At 42.8% G+C, this 18,687-nt stretch overlaps 1 protein-coding gene across 1 annotated transcript in view; it reads left to right on the forward strand.

Moving 5' to 3' along the window:
- The window catches only part of EYA2 (EYA transcriptional coactivator and phosphatase 2), an 85,380-nt gene that overhangs the window by 48,000 nt on the left and 18,693 nt on the right, over positions 1–18,687 (forward strand). Inside the window, 4 exon segments of the mRNA XM_040436904.1 lie at positions 6,984–7,051; positions 7,241–7,418; positions 7,662–7,804; positions 12,525–12,608. Coding sequence (XP_040292838.1) covers positions 6,984–7,051; positions 7,241–7,418; positions 7,662–7,804; positions 12,525–12,608 — 473 coding nt within the window.

The raw sequence follows: 18,687 nt of genomic DNA on the forward strand, positions 1-18,687 counted from the left end.
GGTGGAGGGAAAAAAAAATAATAATGTGGTTGCATAAGTGGGGATGTAGCTGTGTTCAGAATTAAGCAATCACATTTAAAATCCTGTTAAATAGGAGTCAGCATACACCTGCCATCATTTAAAGTGCCTCTGATTAACCCCAAATAAAGTTCAGCTGCTCTAGTTGGTCTTTCCTGAAATTTTCTTAGTCGCATCCCACAGCAAAAGCCATGGTCCACAGAGAGCTTCCAAAGCATCAGAGGGATCTCATTGTTAAAAGGTATCAGTCAGGAGAAGTGTACAAAAGAATTTCCAAAGCATTAGATATACCATGGAACACAGTGAGGACAGTCCTCATCAAGTGGAGAAAATATGGCACAACAGTGACATTACCAAGAACTGGACGTCCCTCCAAAATTGATGAGAAGAAAACTGGTCTGGGAGGCTACCAAGAGGCCTACAGCAACATTAAAGGAGCTGCAGGAATATCTGGCTGTGTGGTAAAGGTGACAACAATCTCCCATATTCTTCATATGTCTGGGCTATGGGGTAGAGTGGCAAGACAAAAGCCTTTTCTTACTAAGAAAAACATCCAAGCCAGGCTACATTTTGCAAAAACACATCTGAAGTCTCCCAAAAGCATGTGGAAAAGGTGTTATGGTCTGATGAAACCAAGGTTGAACTTTTTGGCCATAATTCCAAAAGATATGTTTGGCGCAAAAACAACACTGTACATCACCAAAAGAACACTATACCCACAGTGAAGCATGGTGGTGGCAGCATCATGCTTTGGGGCTGTTTTTCTTCAGTTGGAACTGGGGCCTTAGTTAAGCTAGAGGGACTTATGAACAGTTTCAAATACCAGTCAATATTGGCACAAAACCTTCAGGCTTCTGCTAGAAAGCTGAACATGAAGAGGAACTTCATCTTTCAGCATGACAACGACCCAAAGCATACATCCAAATCAACAAAGGAATGGCTTCACCAGAAGAAGATTCAAGTTTTGGAATGGCCCAGCCAGAGCCCAGACCTGAATCCGATTGAAAATCTGTGGGGTAATCTGAAGAGGGCTGTGCACAAGAGATGCCCTCACAATCTGACAGATTTGGAGTGTTTTTGCAAAGAAGAGTGGGCAAATCTTGCCAAATCAAAATGTGCCATGCTCATGACTCATACCCAAAAAGACTGAGTGCTGTAATAAAATCAAAAGGTGCTTTAACAAAGTATTAGTTTAAGGGTATACACACTTATGCAACCATTTTATTTTATTTATACATATTTTCTTCCCTCTACCTAAAAGATTTCAGTTTGTTTTTCAATTGAGTTGTACAGTTTACACGCCAAACAGGTAGCAAGCCTTCATCCAGACACAAGGCTCCCAGATCCCAACACAGAGACATGGCTTCTGAGCCCAGCTGCCTATTTAAGGACAACCAGATGCTGCCAAAACCCGGACCGGCATTTAAAATCTGGTTCGGTATTTGACCTCACCTGGCTGTAAATCAGCCCAGCAGCACATGCTGGGAGGAAAATACCTGTTTTCCCAGACCAAACCTCTCACTGTGTCACAATATTCATAAAGCCACAGTACTATATATACTCCTAGAGCCCCAGTACCATATATATTCATACAGTCTGATATTCCTAGAGCTCCAGTACCATATATATTCATACAGTCTGATATTCCTAGAGCTCCAGTACTATATATATATTCATATGACCCCAGTACCGTATATACTCATAGAGCGCCTTTACCATATATATACAATGAATTTGGAAAGTCTTCAGACCCTTTAATTTTTTTCATATTGTTATATATTGTTGCCTTCTGTTAAAAGATGAAGTGAAAACAGAATGTTCAAAAGCTTACTAATTTATTGAAAAGGAAAAACTAAAATATTGCATTGACATAGGTATTCACACCCTGTCCTCAGGACTTAGTTGAAGCCCCTTTGGCAGCGTTTATAGCCTCCAGTCTTCTTGGGTATGATGCCACAAGGTTTGCAAACCTGAATTTGGGGATTTTCTGACATTCATCTATTCAGATTGGATGGGGATCGCATATTTTAAAGCTCCAGTTCCATATATACTCATAGAATTCTAGTACTGTATATATTTTCCTAGAACTCCAGTGCTGTATATACTTGTAGACATCCATTATTGTGTATACTCCTAGAGCTCTGACACAGTATATACTTGTAGAGCTTCACTGCCATATATTTATAGAGCTCCAATACCATATATATTCATAGTGCTCCAGTACTGTATATTTTCCTACAGCTCTAGTACAATACATATTCATAGAACTACAGTACCTTATATACTTGTAATGCTCCAGTACTTTATACATTTGTAGAGCCCTATTTTCTTATATACTTGTAGAGCTCCAGCATTGTATATACAGACAGAGCTTCATTATCTCATATACTTATAGAGCTCCATTACCATATATACTTATAGAGCTCCAGTACCTTATACATTTGTAGAGCCCCATTTTATTAATACAGTATACTTGTAGAGCTCTATTATCTTCTATACTCGTAGAGCTCCAGTACCTTATACATTTGTAGAGCCCTATTTTCTTATATACTTGTAGAGCTCCAGCATTGTATTTACAGATAGAGCTTCATTATCTTATATACTTGTAGAGCTCCATTACCATATATACTTATAGAGCTCCAGTACCTTATACATTTGTAGAGCCCCATTTTATTAATACAGTATACTTGTAGAGCTCTATTATCTTCTATACTCGTAGAGCTCCAGTACCTTTATACATTTGTAGAGCCCCATTTTATTATATACTTGTAGAGCTCTATTATCTTCTATACTCATAGAGCTCCAGTACCTTATACATTTGTAGAGCCCCATTTTTCTTATATACTTGTAGAGCTCCAGTACTTTATACATTTGTAGAGCCCCTTTTCCTTATTTACTTGTAAAGCTCCACTACTGTATATACTCATAGAGCTCCAGTATGATATATACTTGTAGAGCTCCAGTTCTGTATATACTCACAGAGCTCCATTATCTTATATACTTGTAGAGCTCTGTTACCATATATACTCATAGAGCTCCAGTATAATATATACTTGTAGAGCTCCAGTTCTGTATATACTCACAGAGCTCCATTATTTTATATACTTGTAGAGCTCCAGTACCTTATACGGTACCATATATAGCGGTATGTTTGTAACGACTGCATGCAGCATGTACTGACCTATGATTAACCATATGTAATCTCCCGGATTTTAGGGCTGACAGTAACATGTTACACACACTGTGATGTAAGGAAGGACATGTATGCAGCCGTGTGCTGGGAGCCGGCCGGAAGATAAATGACTCGCTTTGTTACTCCTATTATATCGAGGCACAGCCCAGTGAGAACGAGATGTAGAGGGGAAGCAGCCTGCTCCTATCTGTCATTACCAGGGTGGAAACCGTCCAGAATCACACAGCATCTTAACAGAATGTACTCAGTGCTGAGCGCCTGTCTCCAGGGGCTGCCGTTATCGTCACACGGGCAATCACTGAAATCTCTGTTCTTTTCATTAATTAGAAACACAATTCTTAAAACTGACTCTGTGCTTCTGACGTGTTTCACATAGTTTTTGGCCACTGGTAGTGCAGAAACACCAGCGTATAGAAGCTCCTGGGTACAGTTATAATGCTTGGTGCTGATTCACACATGGTATACTACAGGAACAGTTGTTCCATCTTTTACTGCTAAAAACCAGCCTCCATGGTGGAGAGGTTGTCAAAGCCCTGCCCCCTGTTACAGACATCACTGGATATAATGTAATATGATGACATCATGATCAGGCATCCGTTAAATCCATATATTTTATATTACAGTAACAGCTATTCTATGTATTACTGCCGACAACCAGCCTCTGTATCGTGACTTAGAGGTTGTCACAGTCCCTCCCCCTATTACTGACATCACTGAATATGATGTAATATAATGACATCATGATCAGACTTACATGGAGCACATACACCTTATGTTATAGTAACAGCTATTCCATCTATTACTTCCGACAACCAGCCTCTGTATTATGACTAAGAGGTTGTCACAGCCCTGGCCCCCATTACTGACATCACAATATAGTATGATAGTAATGTGATCAGATGTCCATGATATCCACTCGCCTTATACACTGCTCAAAAAAATAAAGGGAACACAAAAATAACACATCCTAGATCTGAATTATTTAAATATTCTTCTGAAATACTTTGTTCTTTACATAGTTGAATGTGCTGACAACAAAATCACACAAAAATAAAAAAATGGAAATCAAATTTTTCAACCCATGGACGTCTGGATTTGGAGTCACACTCAAAATTAAAGTGGAAAAACACACTACAGGCTGATCCAACTTTGATGTAATGTCCTTAAAACAAGTCAAAATGAGGCTCAGTAGTGTGTGTGGCCTCCACGTGCCTGTATGACCTCCCTACAACGCCTGTGCATGCTCCTGATGAGGTGGCGGACAGTCTCCTGAGGGATATCCTCCCAGACCTGGACTAAAGCATCTGCCAACTCCTGGACAGTTTGTGGTGCAACGTGACGTTGGTGGATAGAGCGAGACATGATGTCCCAGATGTGCTCAATTGGATTCAGGTCTGGGGAAAGGGCGGGCCAGTCCATAGCATCAATGCCTTCGTCTTGCAGGAACTGCTGACACACTCCAGCCACATGACGTCTAGCATTGTCTTGCATTAGCAGGAACCCAGGGCCAACCGCACCAGCATATGGTCTCACAAGGGGTCTGAGGATCTCATCTCGGTACCTAATGGCAGTCAGGCTACCTCTGGCGAGCACATGGAGGGCTGTGCGGCCCTCCAAAGAAATGCCACCCCACACCATTACTGACCCAATGCCAAACCGGTCATGCTGGAGGATGTTACAGGCAGCAGAACGTTCTCCACGGCGTCTCAAGACTCTGTCACGTCTGTCACATGTGCTCAGTGTGAACCTGCTTTCATCTGTGAAGAGCACAGGGCGCCAGTGGCGAATTTGCCAATCTTGGTGTTCTTTGGCAAATGCCAAACGTCCTGCACGGTGTTGGGCTGTAAGCACAATTCCCACCTGTGGACGTCGGGCCCTCATATCACCCTCATGGAGTCTGTTTCTGACCGTTTGAGCAGACACATGCACATTTGTGGCCTGCTGGAGGTCATTTTGCAGGGCTCTGGCAGTGCTCCTCCTGTTCCTCCTTGCACAAAGGCGGAGGTAGCGGTCCTGCTGCTGGGTTGTTGCCCTCCTACGGCCTCCTCCACGTCTCCTGATGTACTGGCCTGTCTCCTGGTAGCGCCTCCATGCTCTGGACACTACGCTGACAGACACAGCAAACCTTCTTGCCACAGCTCGCATTGATGTGCCATCCTGGATAAGCTGCACTACCTGAGCCACTTGTGTGGGTTGTAGACTCCGTCTCATGCTACCACTAGAGTGAAAGCACCGCCAGCATTCAAAAGTGACCAAAACATCAGCCAGGAAGCATAGGAACTGAGAAGTGGTCTGTGGTTACCACCTGCAGAACCACTCCTTTATTGGGGGTGTCTTGCTAATTGCCTATAATTTCCACCTGTTGTCTATCCCATTTGCACAACAGCATGTGAAATTGATTGTCACTCAGTGTTGCTTCCTAAGTGGACAGTTTGATTTCACAGAAGTGTGATTGACTTGGAGTTACATAGTGTTGTTTAAGTGTTCCCTTTATTTTTTTGAGCAGTGTACTATTCTTCCTTCCGACACCCAGCTTCTATATCATGACTGAGAAGTTGTCGGATATAACCGAATATAATGGTAATAAATTATATTGCGATCAGATGTTCCACGTATTTATGTATATATGTGCTGACCTCGCTATGTGCAGGCATTCTGAGTAAAACCCTTTTACTTCTTATCCCTGTGCTGAATGACGGATTTATTACTGAATACGGGGCTGATTTCTTCTGCCAAGCACAAATACTGGTAATTGCACAGAGCGGTGCAGTTCCTGCCAGCATCGTAAAACCATAGAGAAGCACATTATCACCAGCCCGGGGGACAATGGGGCTTTTATAAGACTCATTGTCTGGGGTAAAGTGTAATAGATGCCCCCATAATGAGCGTCCTCTCCTGCATTTCTCTCTGCTTTACTGAGGCTACAAATGGCAGCAGAGCCTCGTGGCTGTGGGTGAGATCTGTGGCTGCCCTTGGCTGCCAGCGTTTGTTCAGCTGTTCATTCCCCAGCTAATCCAGCATCTCGAATGAAAATAAACACGATTTTAGGGGAAAAGAGGCAAAGAAAAGACACTCAGTCCAGTAAGAATGTCTCTTAGGATGGGTTATTGTCTCCTGGGAGCATCATATCTCAGAGCTGGGATCTATATCCATTAGTATAGTAGTAGGAGAACGGATCACAAATGATTACTTTACAAAATAGGAAGTAAATTCACCCTAAATCATCTGGCACCTCGACTCAAATCATGATTATCTGCAGATTCCATTGACCAGTGCATTGTCTCTCTGCTCCCCAACCCATATCATGTGCAGGTCATCTCAGCTTCAGATAGTCTCCCTTTTCCTCCCTGTGCTCTGTTGGGTCCTGTCTAGGAGAATCTTAAAAGTGAGGTCACCTCCAGTTCCAGGCTAATCATGCTTTGAAGTTGCAGCAAGTGGATCCCTGCGGAGCTAGAGACCACAGTAACCAGTAGGTGGTGCAAAATGTGATTCAGATATAATGGGATGTGTGCCCCAGATCCTCCGCTATCCTGAAGAATCCCATAATCCCTTCCTCAGCTCACTATGTTCATATGAAGATAACCAGCTACTAGAATATAAGATCAACATAATGTACATTGGATTATGGTTTTATTATTGTAAGAGATTTCATTTTTCATGTACAAGACACAGTGAGAATGATGGGAGTTATTCATGCATTTTTTTTATAAACTTTGGGCAGTGTGGTAATCATCTGCAGGGAATCATGTAAGATTGTGTTGTTCTCCTCCAGGTCCTTCAGGACTCTACCAGGGGGCCAATAGTTTGACTAACGCCAGCACCTTCAGTGGTCTACATCAGGTGAGGGGCAGACAGTAGTCAATTTACTTTATAACCAGTCATGTTTTTCTGATCAGAACTGTAATTTTAAGCTTGCAAAAACAAATCTCGAATTTGGCCATTCACCCAATGCATCCAAATTGAGCAGGCAAAACAATCCATAATCCCTAATCCCTAATGTGAGACTCTATTCTTTCAATTTCATTTAAGGAATATTCATCATATCCCGGCTTTAGTCAAGGACAATACGCACAGTACTATAGCACATCCTACAACTCCCCATATGTTCCCAGTAACAACATCAGTCCAAGCACCATCCCCACCACCACCTACTCCCTACAGGAAACATCTCACCACATCTCCAACCAGAGCTCAGAGTCACTGTCAGGTGAGTACATGGTTACATGTAAAGCGATCCATCCTGACCGGATGCACATATGGGCGTGTGTTGTATTATAGATCATTGTGCAATGAGATATTCAAGACAGAATTCATCAAGTACACTTCGAGGTTTTCACCAGTTTATGGGATTAGACATGCTCCTGTCTTACTTCATTCTTAAGGAAGACCTCAGTATAGAGATGTCCACATTTGTAAACTGTATTTACCCTGTCCTGATACTTCTCTGCAGGAGATTATAACACTCACAATGGTCCCTCCACACCAATAAAAGATTCAGAAACTGACCGGCAACACAGAGGCTCTGACGTGAAGTTACGAGGAAGGTCCAAACGAAACAACGACCCTTCCCCTGCGGTAGACAATGAGATTGAGGTAGGTAATGCAGGATGTGCAACCATGTGTGGCCCTTATCTAGAATATGCAGTCCAGTTCTGGGCACCAGTACATAGAAAGGACGCACTGCAGCTGGAAAAAGCACAGAGGAGAGCGACTAAAATGATAAGGGGCATGGAGGGTCTTAGTTATGAAGAAAGATTAAAAGAACTGAATTTATTTAGTCTTGAGAAGAGACGTCTAAGGGGGGACATGATTAACCTATACAAGTATATAAATGGGCCATACCAAAAATACGTTGAAAAGCTGTTCCATGTAAAATGTGCTCAAAAGACAAGGGGGCACTGCCTCCGACTGAAGAAGAAAAAGTTCAGTCTCCAGAAGCATCAAAGCTTCTTTACTGTAAGAACTGGTAATCTGTGGAATAGACTTCCTCAGGAGGTGGTCACAGAAGGAATAGTGGACAGTTTCAAAAAGGGTTTAGACAAATTCTTAAAAGTAAAAAACATTAATGCTTATGAAAACGTGTAGAAATCTGAGTCTTACTTCCTTCTGGGATTCATGTCCCCACCTATCCTTTGGTTGAACTTGATGGACGTATGTCTTTTTAACCGTATTAACTATGTAACTATGTGACAACCATCAAATGCCTATGTGAACAGTCCCATCCACATATTCCATAAGGATCTACCTGAACACATCTGACTCTGTCCTGATCATGTCCAACTAACACAAGTTTAGGGCTTGTTAAAATGTGTCAGAGAGTAATGCACATCGTTGTCAGACGTGATCAGTCTCTGGATGTAGAGTGTTCGCAAGCAGAGATTTTGAAAATTATGAGAAACTAAAACATAAGGCAAATTAGAAAGCTGCATAATTTTTCAGTATTCGATGATTAAAGTTTTGTTTATATCCAGAAAAGCTATGAAAGTGAGATAAAAAGTAAACCAAGTACAGATGCAACAAAGAACATTGTTTTCCTCCTTGAGCATTATCCTATATTCTGATCCATGACCCCCCTTCCCCCCATTACAGGTTGTATGGAATCAGATTGTAATGACTCTTCCTGGTCTTACATAAATTAGCTAAGAGGCTTCCTTCCTGCAAGTTATTTCTCCAAGTGCAGATGAGAGTACTGATGGGTCCTTCAAGGAGCAGATTCTGAGTGGGCATTTTTCTGCCTGCGAAAACAGTTGTAAACTTGTAATAGACTGGTGCCAAAGCCTGCCAGATGTTCCGGATTAGAAGGGATGCAAAGCAATGTCAGTAATGTACAATAACAATTAATGGGTTGCGATTTACTGACTTTGTATTGGAATGTCTGGCAAGTTCAGCAGGGGAAGACAGAGGCTCCATCTCCTGCGCGATCCCCCTTCTTATCCACTATAGACTTGGACCTGGTTAGATCTGGATGACTCTGTGATTAGATTTCCTTGTCATAACTTTACTATCTATGTAAATTAGAACCTCAAAGATCGAGTATCTAAAGCCAGTGTGAATGATGGTTTGGGTTTAGAATGGTTAGCAGCCTGTAAGATCTACAGGATATCAGCAGATGACACAATGTGCTTTCTTCTTATAGTAATACTTAGTGGGTTGTTCCCAGATTGGAACCAAGGCCATTAGCCAGAGCAGAAAGCAACTGCAAACAGCATGTGTGTGTCTATCCTTGGTGTTCAGATTGATTTTACTTTCCACCCCGCATCACCCAGTGATAGGTAACTGGTTTGCCAGTGGACTAATGGAAAATGGTCATGCATAGTAGACGAGTCCTTTACTATAGACTGTAGAGATATGTCTGATGGGTTAGGGTCATGCATAGTGAACGAGTCGTTTACTATAGACTCTAGAGGAAGGTCTGATGGGTTAGGGTCATGCGTAGTGGACGAGTCCTTTACTATAGACCGTAGAGGAAGGTCTGATGGGTTAGGGTCATGCATAGTGGACGAGTCTTTTACTATAGACCGTAGAGGAAGGTCTGATGGGTTAGGATCATGCGTAGTGGACGAGTCCTTTTCTATAGACCGTAGAGGAAGGTCTGATGGGTTAGGGTCATGCATAGTGGACGAGTCTTTTACTATAGACTGTAGAGGAAGGTCTGATGGGTTAGGGTCATGCATAGTGGACGAGTCCTTTACTATAGACTGTAGAGGAAGGTCTGATGGGTTAAGATCATGCGTAGTGGACGAGTCCTTTACTATAGACCGTAAAGGAAGGTCTGATGGGTTAGGGTCATGCATAGTGGACGAGTCTTTTACTATAGACCGTAGAGGAAGGTCTGATGGGTTAGGGTCATGCGTAGTGGACGAGTCCTTTTCTATAGACCGTAGAGGAAGGTCTGATGGGTTAGGGTCATGCATAGTGGACGAGTCTTTTACTATAGACTGTAGAGGAAGGTCTGATGGGTTAGGGTCATGCATAGTGGACGAGTCTTTTACTATAGACTGTAGAGGAAGGTCTGATGGGTTAGGGTCATGAGTAGTGGACAAGTCCTTTACTATAGACCGTAGAGGAAGGTCTGATGGGTTAGGGTCATGCATAGTGGACGAGTCCTTTACTATAGACTGTAGAGGAAGGTCTGATGGGTTAAGATCAGCCTCAAAGACCAGACAACAGGCAATGACAAAATTCAACCACATGAACATAACCAGCGAGCTCCTATTTATGATCGAGCGTGGCAAGTCCCAAAGTGGCGGCGCCACCATGGGAGCCTCCTTACTAGTCCACTTTACTGCCTCTGTTGTAGCTGCAGTTATTCAATTATTACAAGACTTTCCTCCAGATCTACAAACCGGGATGCAGCGCAATCTATCAGCTTCAGAGACAATAGAGAGTGGAGCGAGGTAGTTTGTCATTGCATCAGACTAATCCCATTTCCTCTAATGCCTTTTCCACATGGCTATTTAGTTTTTTTCTGTAGGACAAAACTTTGAAACTAGCTTACCGAAAAATTGGCTGCCTCACAAAGGATTCTTGTATCTAAATACATTATGTCTTGAAAAGCCCTGAATGAATTTAAATAAATGTCCTGTAGTGAGTTTGGCAGCAAATGTGAAGACGGCAGGAAAAAACAATATTTTTTTTTACCTGTGGACATATGATCTATGCAACTACAGGCCCGTTAACCACATACATGCCAGAGTTCTCCTACCATCCTGTGGTCTGGTCCCTCACAACATATTGTTAATCAGACATCATGATAGATGTAGATGGACGCTGGTTGGATGGTGCTGGCTGTACCTGGTGGGAGGATTAATGGCCTATTAGTCTCACACGTAGATGGTCAGACAGGACAGTTTTAGCTTGGATGTTACTGATGTGACTTTGTCAAGCTATAGCTGACTGTATGTATTGTAAGTCAGGTCGTGTCACAGGTCCACAGTGAATATTCAGAACGTATTGCTGCGGTTTTGTATAATTCCCCTTATAAAGACTGCACCTAATATGACCTTTAGATAAAAGTAATGTGGATTCCTCCGCCGGCCAACACAAGAAGCTTCTGCCAGGACTGCAGATAGAGGAGGGGACAAGATGCAGAGGATACACTGTGATCTCCCCCAGGGTGAATCCAGCAGATGATACAGTGCTGCACGTACATCTAATCTCCACTTATCGTGGGAACTTGTGTGGTGCGCCGCTGCCAGTATCAATCTCATCTGCTTGTTTCAATATCCTGACACAACTTAGTAGAATCCAGGGAGAAATCCAGACGGAAGGAATCCTTATTTATGGTCCTGAGCTTCAAAGATGGGCCATTCCTGAGTCAGTTTTCCAATATATCTGTACTTTCTCTTTAATTCAGCCAAGGGATGCAATTCTATCTCTCTTTCTATCAATAAGTGGCACTACAATGTCAGGTGCGGGGTGTAGTCCTTAAACAGTCCAGCAGTCTGTTTCTAGCATATGCCTGGGAGCTGGAAGCTTGTAACCCATAAAAACATGCTATAGAGCCTTAAATGTGCATTATCTCCACAGTCTTATATCCAGCACAATCCCCTTGTAATGGCTGCTTAACCATCCAGAATTAATGTTCCCTTCTTTCTCAGAGGCTGGTGTTTGGAACTGTCTCCTCCTGTATCCTGGGTTGGGTGCTCCCTGCTGCTCTATGCTGCTGCTTCTCTCTCTCTCTCCTCACTAAACTGAGCAACAGCATCACTAGAGGGATGGATGGAGTAGCCCCTCTTAACAACTATCCCCATACGGCGCCTGTTAACCCCATATGCAGCCATCACTGGAGAAAACAATGAAACTACATAATAGTCACAGGTTTAACCCCTTTTTGCAGTATACTACCGGGTCACAGCTTCAGAAAAGAGGTGTCTTATTGGTTGTTAGTGTTAGGGCTGCAGCTAAGTACCTGTATTCTTATAACACTATGTGCTGTTAATGGGGTCTTTTGACTCTTACACACAAGGCCCCTGGTGTGACCGCATGCTCTTTCTGCACCTTCTATAGATCCGCACTCATATAGATCTATGATGGTTTACAAATATTAATAATGTGATGCACGTTCATAGCATTTGTGTTGGAGGATAGTAAAGAATTCAGTAATGACTCTGCTGAGTCCTATTATTTGGTTTTGGTGCTATTCCCTGGTCATCCTGCTACATGCACACTGGTGAGGTGCGAGGCTGATGATTGTTCAGTGTGATGTAGGACATTCAGTGACAATGCAGCATCAGTGGGCTCTGGTTTATTGGCCTTATATAACGGACATGTTCTGCCCTGTAATAAAATGTGCTCCTCTCTCTTGTCACAGCGCGTCTTCGTGTGGGATTTGGATGAGACGATTATCATCTTCCACTCATTACTTACTGGAACATTCGCCACCAGATATGGCAAGGTAAGAGCAGGTTATGTATCATCCACAGGGTGCAGGTCATTATTATCATCTCTATAGTTATATCCCTGTCAGAAATTCCCAGTAATTAGAGGTCCTTGAATGGTTCTCATCTACCAAGTGACAAACTATATTCAGCTGTTTCTTTATTGTATTTGTTTCTAGGAAAGCTGAATAAATACTAGTATGGAGACTATCATCTAGATTTTCTAGTGTCCTGAATGCCAAAACTGCCTGGTGACACCATGGTGGGCAATGTTCACATGCAACATCTAAATTCAATATTTGTACGGCAGGTAACTCAGACACTGGATCCACTGGATTTTCAACTGGATATTTATGCACTCAGCAAGTGATCCAAAATAACATACTGCTTCCTATAGAAAGTGAAATGTAACAGGCAGCAGCTTTATGGGGGATGGTAACACACAGTATATCGGGAATTCGGAAAGTCTTCAGACCCTTTCACTTTTTTCATGTTGTGCTAAAATAAAAATGTTAACCCACTTATTACCCACAATAAGAAAGTGAATTTTAGAAATTTTTGCTAATTTATTAAAAAGGAAAAAATTAAATTTTGCATGGACATAAGTATTCAGACCCTTTACTATGACACTTTAGCACTGGATTCCTCCCATTTCTCTTTGAGATGTTTCTCAAAGAAGTCCACCTGTGGTAAATTCAGTTGATTGGACATGATTTGGAAAGACATAGCCCTGTTTTGTATAATGTCTTACAGTTGACAATGCATATCAGAGCAAAAACTAAGCCATGACGAGATAAGAACAGCCTGTAGAGCTCTGTGGAGGCACAGATCTGGAGAAGGGTACAAAAAAAATTCCGCTGCGCTGAAAGTTCCCAAGAGCACAGTGACCTCCTTAATTCTTAAAGGGAAGAAGATTGGAACAACCAGGACTCTTCCTAGAGCTGGGCACCCCACCAAACTGAGTAATTGGGGAGAAGAGCCTTGGTAAGAGAGAGAACCATCACTGCAGCACTCCACCAATCTGGGCCAGAGTGCCTAGAAAGAAGACTTTCCTCAGTAAATGACACATGAAGCACCCAAAGGACTCTCAGACTGTGAGAAACAAGATTCTCTGGTCTCATCAAACCAAGATTGAACTTTTTGGCCTCAATTCTGAGCGTCATCTTTAGAGGAAATGAGGCACTGCCCAATTCCATCCCTACAGTGAAGCATGGAGGTGGCAGAATCATGCTGTGGGAAGGTTTTTCAGTGGCTGGGACAGAGACAGGTCAGGGTGGAGGGAAACATATAAATGGAGCAAAGTACAGAGATCCAGAGTGCTCTGGACCTCAGCCTGGCCTGAAAATTCACCTTCCAACAAGACAATAGCCCTACGCACAAAGCCAAGACAACACAGGAGTGGCTGAGGAACAACTCTGTGAATGTCCTCGAGTGGCCCAGCCAGAGCCCTGACTTGAACCCAAACATCTCTGGACACAGTCCCCATCCAACTGTCAGGTTGAGAGAGTATCTTCAGAAAAGAATGGCAGAAAATCACCAAATGCAGGTGTGCAACCTTGTGGCATCATACTCAAGAAGACTAGAGGCTGTAATTGCTGCCAAAGGTGCTTCAACTAAGTCCTGAGTAAAGGATCTGAATACTTATGTCAATGCAAGGTTTTTAATTTTTCCTTTTGAATAAATTTGCAAAGATTTTGAACACTCTGTTTTTACTTATGGGGTATTGAGTGCATATTAATGGGGGGAAACTTATTTTTTTTAATATTTATTTTATCACCGCAACATACTGTAACAACATAACAAATTGTGAAAAAATTAAAGGCTCTGAAGACTTTCCAAATGCACTGCACATTGCTCTAAAAACACACATGGATATGTACCCACATCACACCCATTTCTGCAGGTTTAGCCGTTTCGTGCCAGCCGCATGTAAGTCGAGTGCATAAAATCTGACGACTTCCTATTTTAACAGCTTCCAATTAATCCTGCTTAGCAGCTCAGTAGGAGGGGAGCACGTCTGCTCTCATCATCACAAGCCATCAATTAAAACACTAATGGAGCCGTTTCACTGCTCGTAAGAGCCGCACGGACCTATTTATAGACTGAGGAGAAGTCACAATGTACTAACACTTCATTAATGTGCGCGAGGTGCCGGCAGCGCAAATAAAACCTGCCCTGGGGTCTAGGAGGAGGCTCTTCACCCTTAGGCCCTGGATAAGATTTCCAGTAAGAACTATATGTAAGATATCACCAGTTTAAGAGCATTTTCCCCAAAATCTGAAAATCTCAAGGAGTGAATAAAAGTTCTTGAGTTGACCTCAGGGTATCCCCACTCTCTGTACATAGACCCCAACACCCAGCTTGTTACAGTATATCAGCGGTCTCTTTTCTGATGATCACTGTAGCTGTGTGAGAAGGACTAAGGGCCCATTTAAATGGGCAGATAATGTAAACGGTGTTGATCAACAATATGGCATTCAATCGACACTCGTTTAGTGCATTTACATCCAATAAATGAACTATCATTAGTTTAATCATTTGTCCCAATACAGTTTGCATTTACGTGGGAGATGTGCTGTCCACTTGCATTTTAATTTTTTTTGCTATTGTCTGTCACCTGATCGCTGGCCATATTTCCATGGGGCAATGGTCGGGAACAAAGCTTTGTGCTATTATCATCCCATCCAAACAATGATTATGTACTCGTACTACATTCCCTTATGAAAATTTCCAACTAGCAACACAAAAGGGGCAGCTAAAAAAAATAAAACAACTTTTATTTGGATCGTATCTAAAAAACTAACAAAATGCACAATAAATACAAAAATAGAAACAGTCTTACCAGTATGTTGATAATTCAATTGGCACTTGAATACCGGACTGGTTGGGGTGATGCCGATGACAGGGAAGGTGGGATATTGCAATATGTAAATCCTGTTCCTACCTTGCCCTGTCAGGTCTATAATGCCCTAATAGCCTCCTAAATACGGAGTCATCGCCCTGACAAGAGCAGCCCCATCTGGAACCTTGCCCTATTGCCAATCCCTAAAAAACCTTATTAGGGGGAGTTGGTATCTGTCAATACCCTCCCTAATCCCAGCAACAACCCCCAAAAAAATCTAAACATATGTAAAAAAAAAAGTCTCAAAAAATGGTCCAACACGTTTTATCTTGATGGATTCCCCCAGACTCATCAGGGGACGAGCAGCTAAAATTGAAAAAATACCGTAATCTGTAAAAGAAATTTGCAAAAAAAGATGCGTAGTGATTACCACCGTCCGGTGTCACTCATACACTGAAAGAGGGCCTGTAGATCGCCCTACTACCTCTAAGGCCCCTTGCAGACGAGCGTTCCTCCCACAGCGAGTCCGCATCGCAGCACCCGGCCTGACCTCCCAGCACTGACGGGATTCACATAGCATTATATTGATTTATGATGCTATGTAACCCTTACAGTTCTGGAATGTATTGGATAACACTGGCAGCATTATGCCAGTATTATCCAATACATTCTAGCACTGTAAGGGTTACATAGCATCATAAATCAATATAATGCTTTGTGACCCCCGGCAGCGCTTGGAGGTCAGGCCGGGTGCTGTGTTGCGGACTCGCTGCGGGAGAAACACTCGTCTGCAAGTGGCCTAAGTGCAGCATGTATGACAGTATGACTAGTTCACATGTGTCTATCATCCCATGTAAAAGGGCCTTACACCAAGATAGATGCAAAGAAGATAGACATATTGCTGTCACTATATAATCATAAATGAGAAGGATCTTTTCTGGGGGGGTTCATGTGAAGAATATTGGGGGTCGCTTGTCTGTCTCTTTGTATGTATTATATCACTCGGAGATGGGGCTCCTGTGTCATCTCAACCGAGAACTAACACAGGCTAATATACTTAGGGACATGTGTTTATTTTCCTGCTCGCCGGTTCCTCCTGCGTTTATTTACCTTGACTTATCCTGGCCTGCCAAGTACCTGGGGACACTAGGGGCTGGAAGAGTCTGATCTTAACTCCTCAGAGAGCTTACCCACTCTCAAGATTAGGACAATCTAGGGAGGAAGTTTTGCTTCTACAAGATTGACTATGGAGGAAATAAAATGAGATTTGCACAACTAATAACCCACCAATTATCACTACTGAGAAATTCACCTACACAAAGTTACAACTGAAAGTGTGAGATCAGTAGGATGTGGACATTGAGTTTATTCCCTTGTTGATGAATTCTGTTGCCCCCCCCTTTGCTAATTTTTTTTATTTTACAGTGTCAAAATCAACCAATCTCAGCTTTCCTTCCTTCCCTCCTTCCTTCATTCCCTCTTCCTCTCTCTTTCTCGCTCTGTCCTCCTCTTTCTTTCTCACTCTTTGCCCCTGCCTTATTTCCATTCTACTCTTTTCATTTCTCTCTCCCTTTTACCTTCTTTTCCCCATTCCTCCTTATTTCTCCCTCTTTCTCTCTCCTCCTCTCTCGCCCTCTTTTATGTCTTCCTTCCTTTGCTCTCTTTCTCTTGACTTCTCTTCATTTCTACCTTCCTTCTCTCTCCTCCTTTCTCTATTTCTGCCTCTTGGTCTTACTTTGTTCCTTCCCTCTCTTTCTTTATCTTGACTTCTCTTTATTTGTCCCTTCCTTCCTTTGCTCTCTCTCTTGATTTCCCTTCAGTTCTCCCTCCCTTCTTCCTTTCTTTTTTTCTCCCTTTCTTATCCGTTCCTTATCCTTTCCTCCTTCCTCACTCTCTCCTCCTCTTTCTGTCTCTTGGTCTTCCTTCCTTTCTTCGCTCTCTTTCCTTCTCTTGACTTCTCTTCATTTCTCACTTCCTTCCTTTGCTTTCTTGACTTTTTATCAGTTCTCTCTCCCTTCCTTTTTTTCTCCCTTCCTTATACGTTCCTCCCTTCCTTATCCGTTCCTTATCCATTCCTCATTCCTAAATCTCTTCTCCTCTCATTCTCTCTCCTTCTGTCTCTGATTGTAATTTGTACTGTAGTTCGTGACAGACATGCATGTGATGGTTGGGAAGGTTCTTCCCCTGTTTAGTACAAAATTCAGTGGATGTAGATAGTTTCCCTATGAAAGGCTCTGGTGACGCCATTATTGAAGCCTTAATTATACCATGCCAAGAGAAGCACTTAGCCAGACTCTTGGCCGTCCCGTCCTCCCCGCTTACTCACAGTACCTTTCAATTATATTCCACGGGGCTCTTAAGATTAATAAGTGTGATTTAAATGTCGGCTTGAGAGCACACAGCAAATTGCTGATTTGGAGAGCCGGACGGCTTTTGTGCTTTATAAATAGAGTGTTGGTCACGGATAAGAGTGCAGCCCCCACCCCTCCCGGCATACCTGGATCATTCCCCCGGGCATTAAATAGCAGGTTACACATCCTAAACCTCTTCATTACTTTATGGGCTTTGGAGAAGAAATAATAGGCGCTGGCTTGGCAAGTTCTACTTTAACATTCTCTGGGGATCTAAGCTTCTATCATCCCTGCTCAGGGACAAAAGGGCAGCGAAGGCCAGGATTGCTAAGCAGCGATTTATCTCCCTTATATACAATCTATTCAGATAAAAAAAAAATCACAGCAGCTGTAAATGTGGCGCACAGGGCCACAGGGGAGATGTGGAGAGGATGGGAGTGGTGGCGGCGGCAATCAAGGTGGTTGTAGTCCTCATGGTTGCTAAACCTGCTCTAGCGCATCCCTTGGGCTGCATGTGCAGTGAATGGAGGGGCGCAACCCTTGTTCCCCTCAGGGCATTACCTGGGGACCCCTGCCTGGTGGTGGCTAGGGTGACTATATATGTTAGTAGTATGGATAGTGGGGTACAAGGCAGGAGAACAGGGGTCCAGGTCAGATAAGGAGCCCTATGACCAGGCTGGCTATAGGGGTCCAGGTCAGATAAGGGGCCCTGTGACCAGGCTGGCTATAGGGGTCCAGGTCAGATAGGCTTGGTTGTAGTAAAAATAGAGTCTCTCTTTTACTGATTTAATATTTGGTGCAAATACAAGCAGTAAACGCAGTTCTCAACTATGTCACAGAGAAGACTTTTTTTTTCCAAAGGCTGTGTATAGGATGGTTATGATAGTGTTCCTCCCTGAGTCA

Source organism: Bufo bufo, chromosome 6, assembly GCF_905171765.1.
Source record: "Bufo bufo chromosome 6, aBufBuf1.1, whole genome shotgun sequence".
Classification (NCBI taxonomy): domain Eukaryota; kingdom Metazoa; phylum Chordata; class Amphibia; order Anura; family Bufonidae; genus Bufo; species Bufo bufo.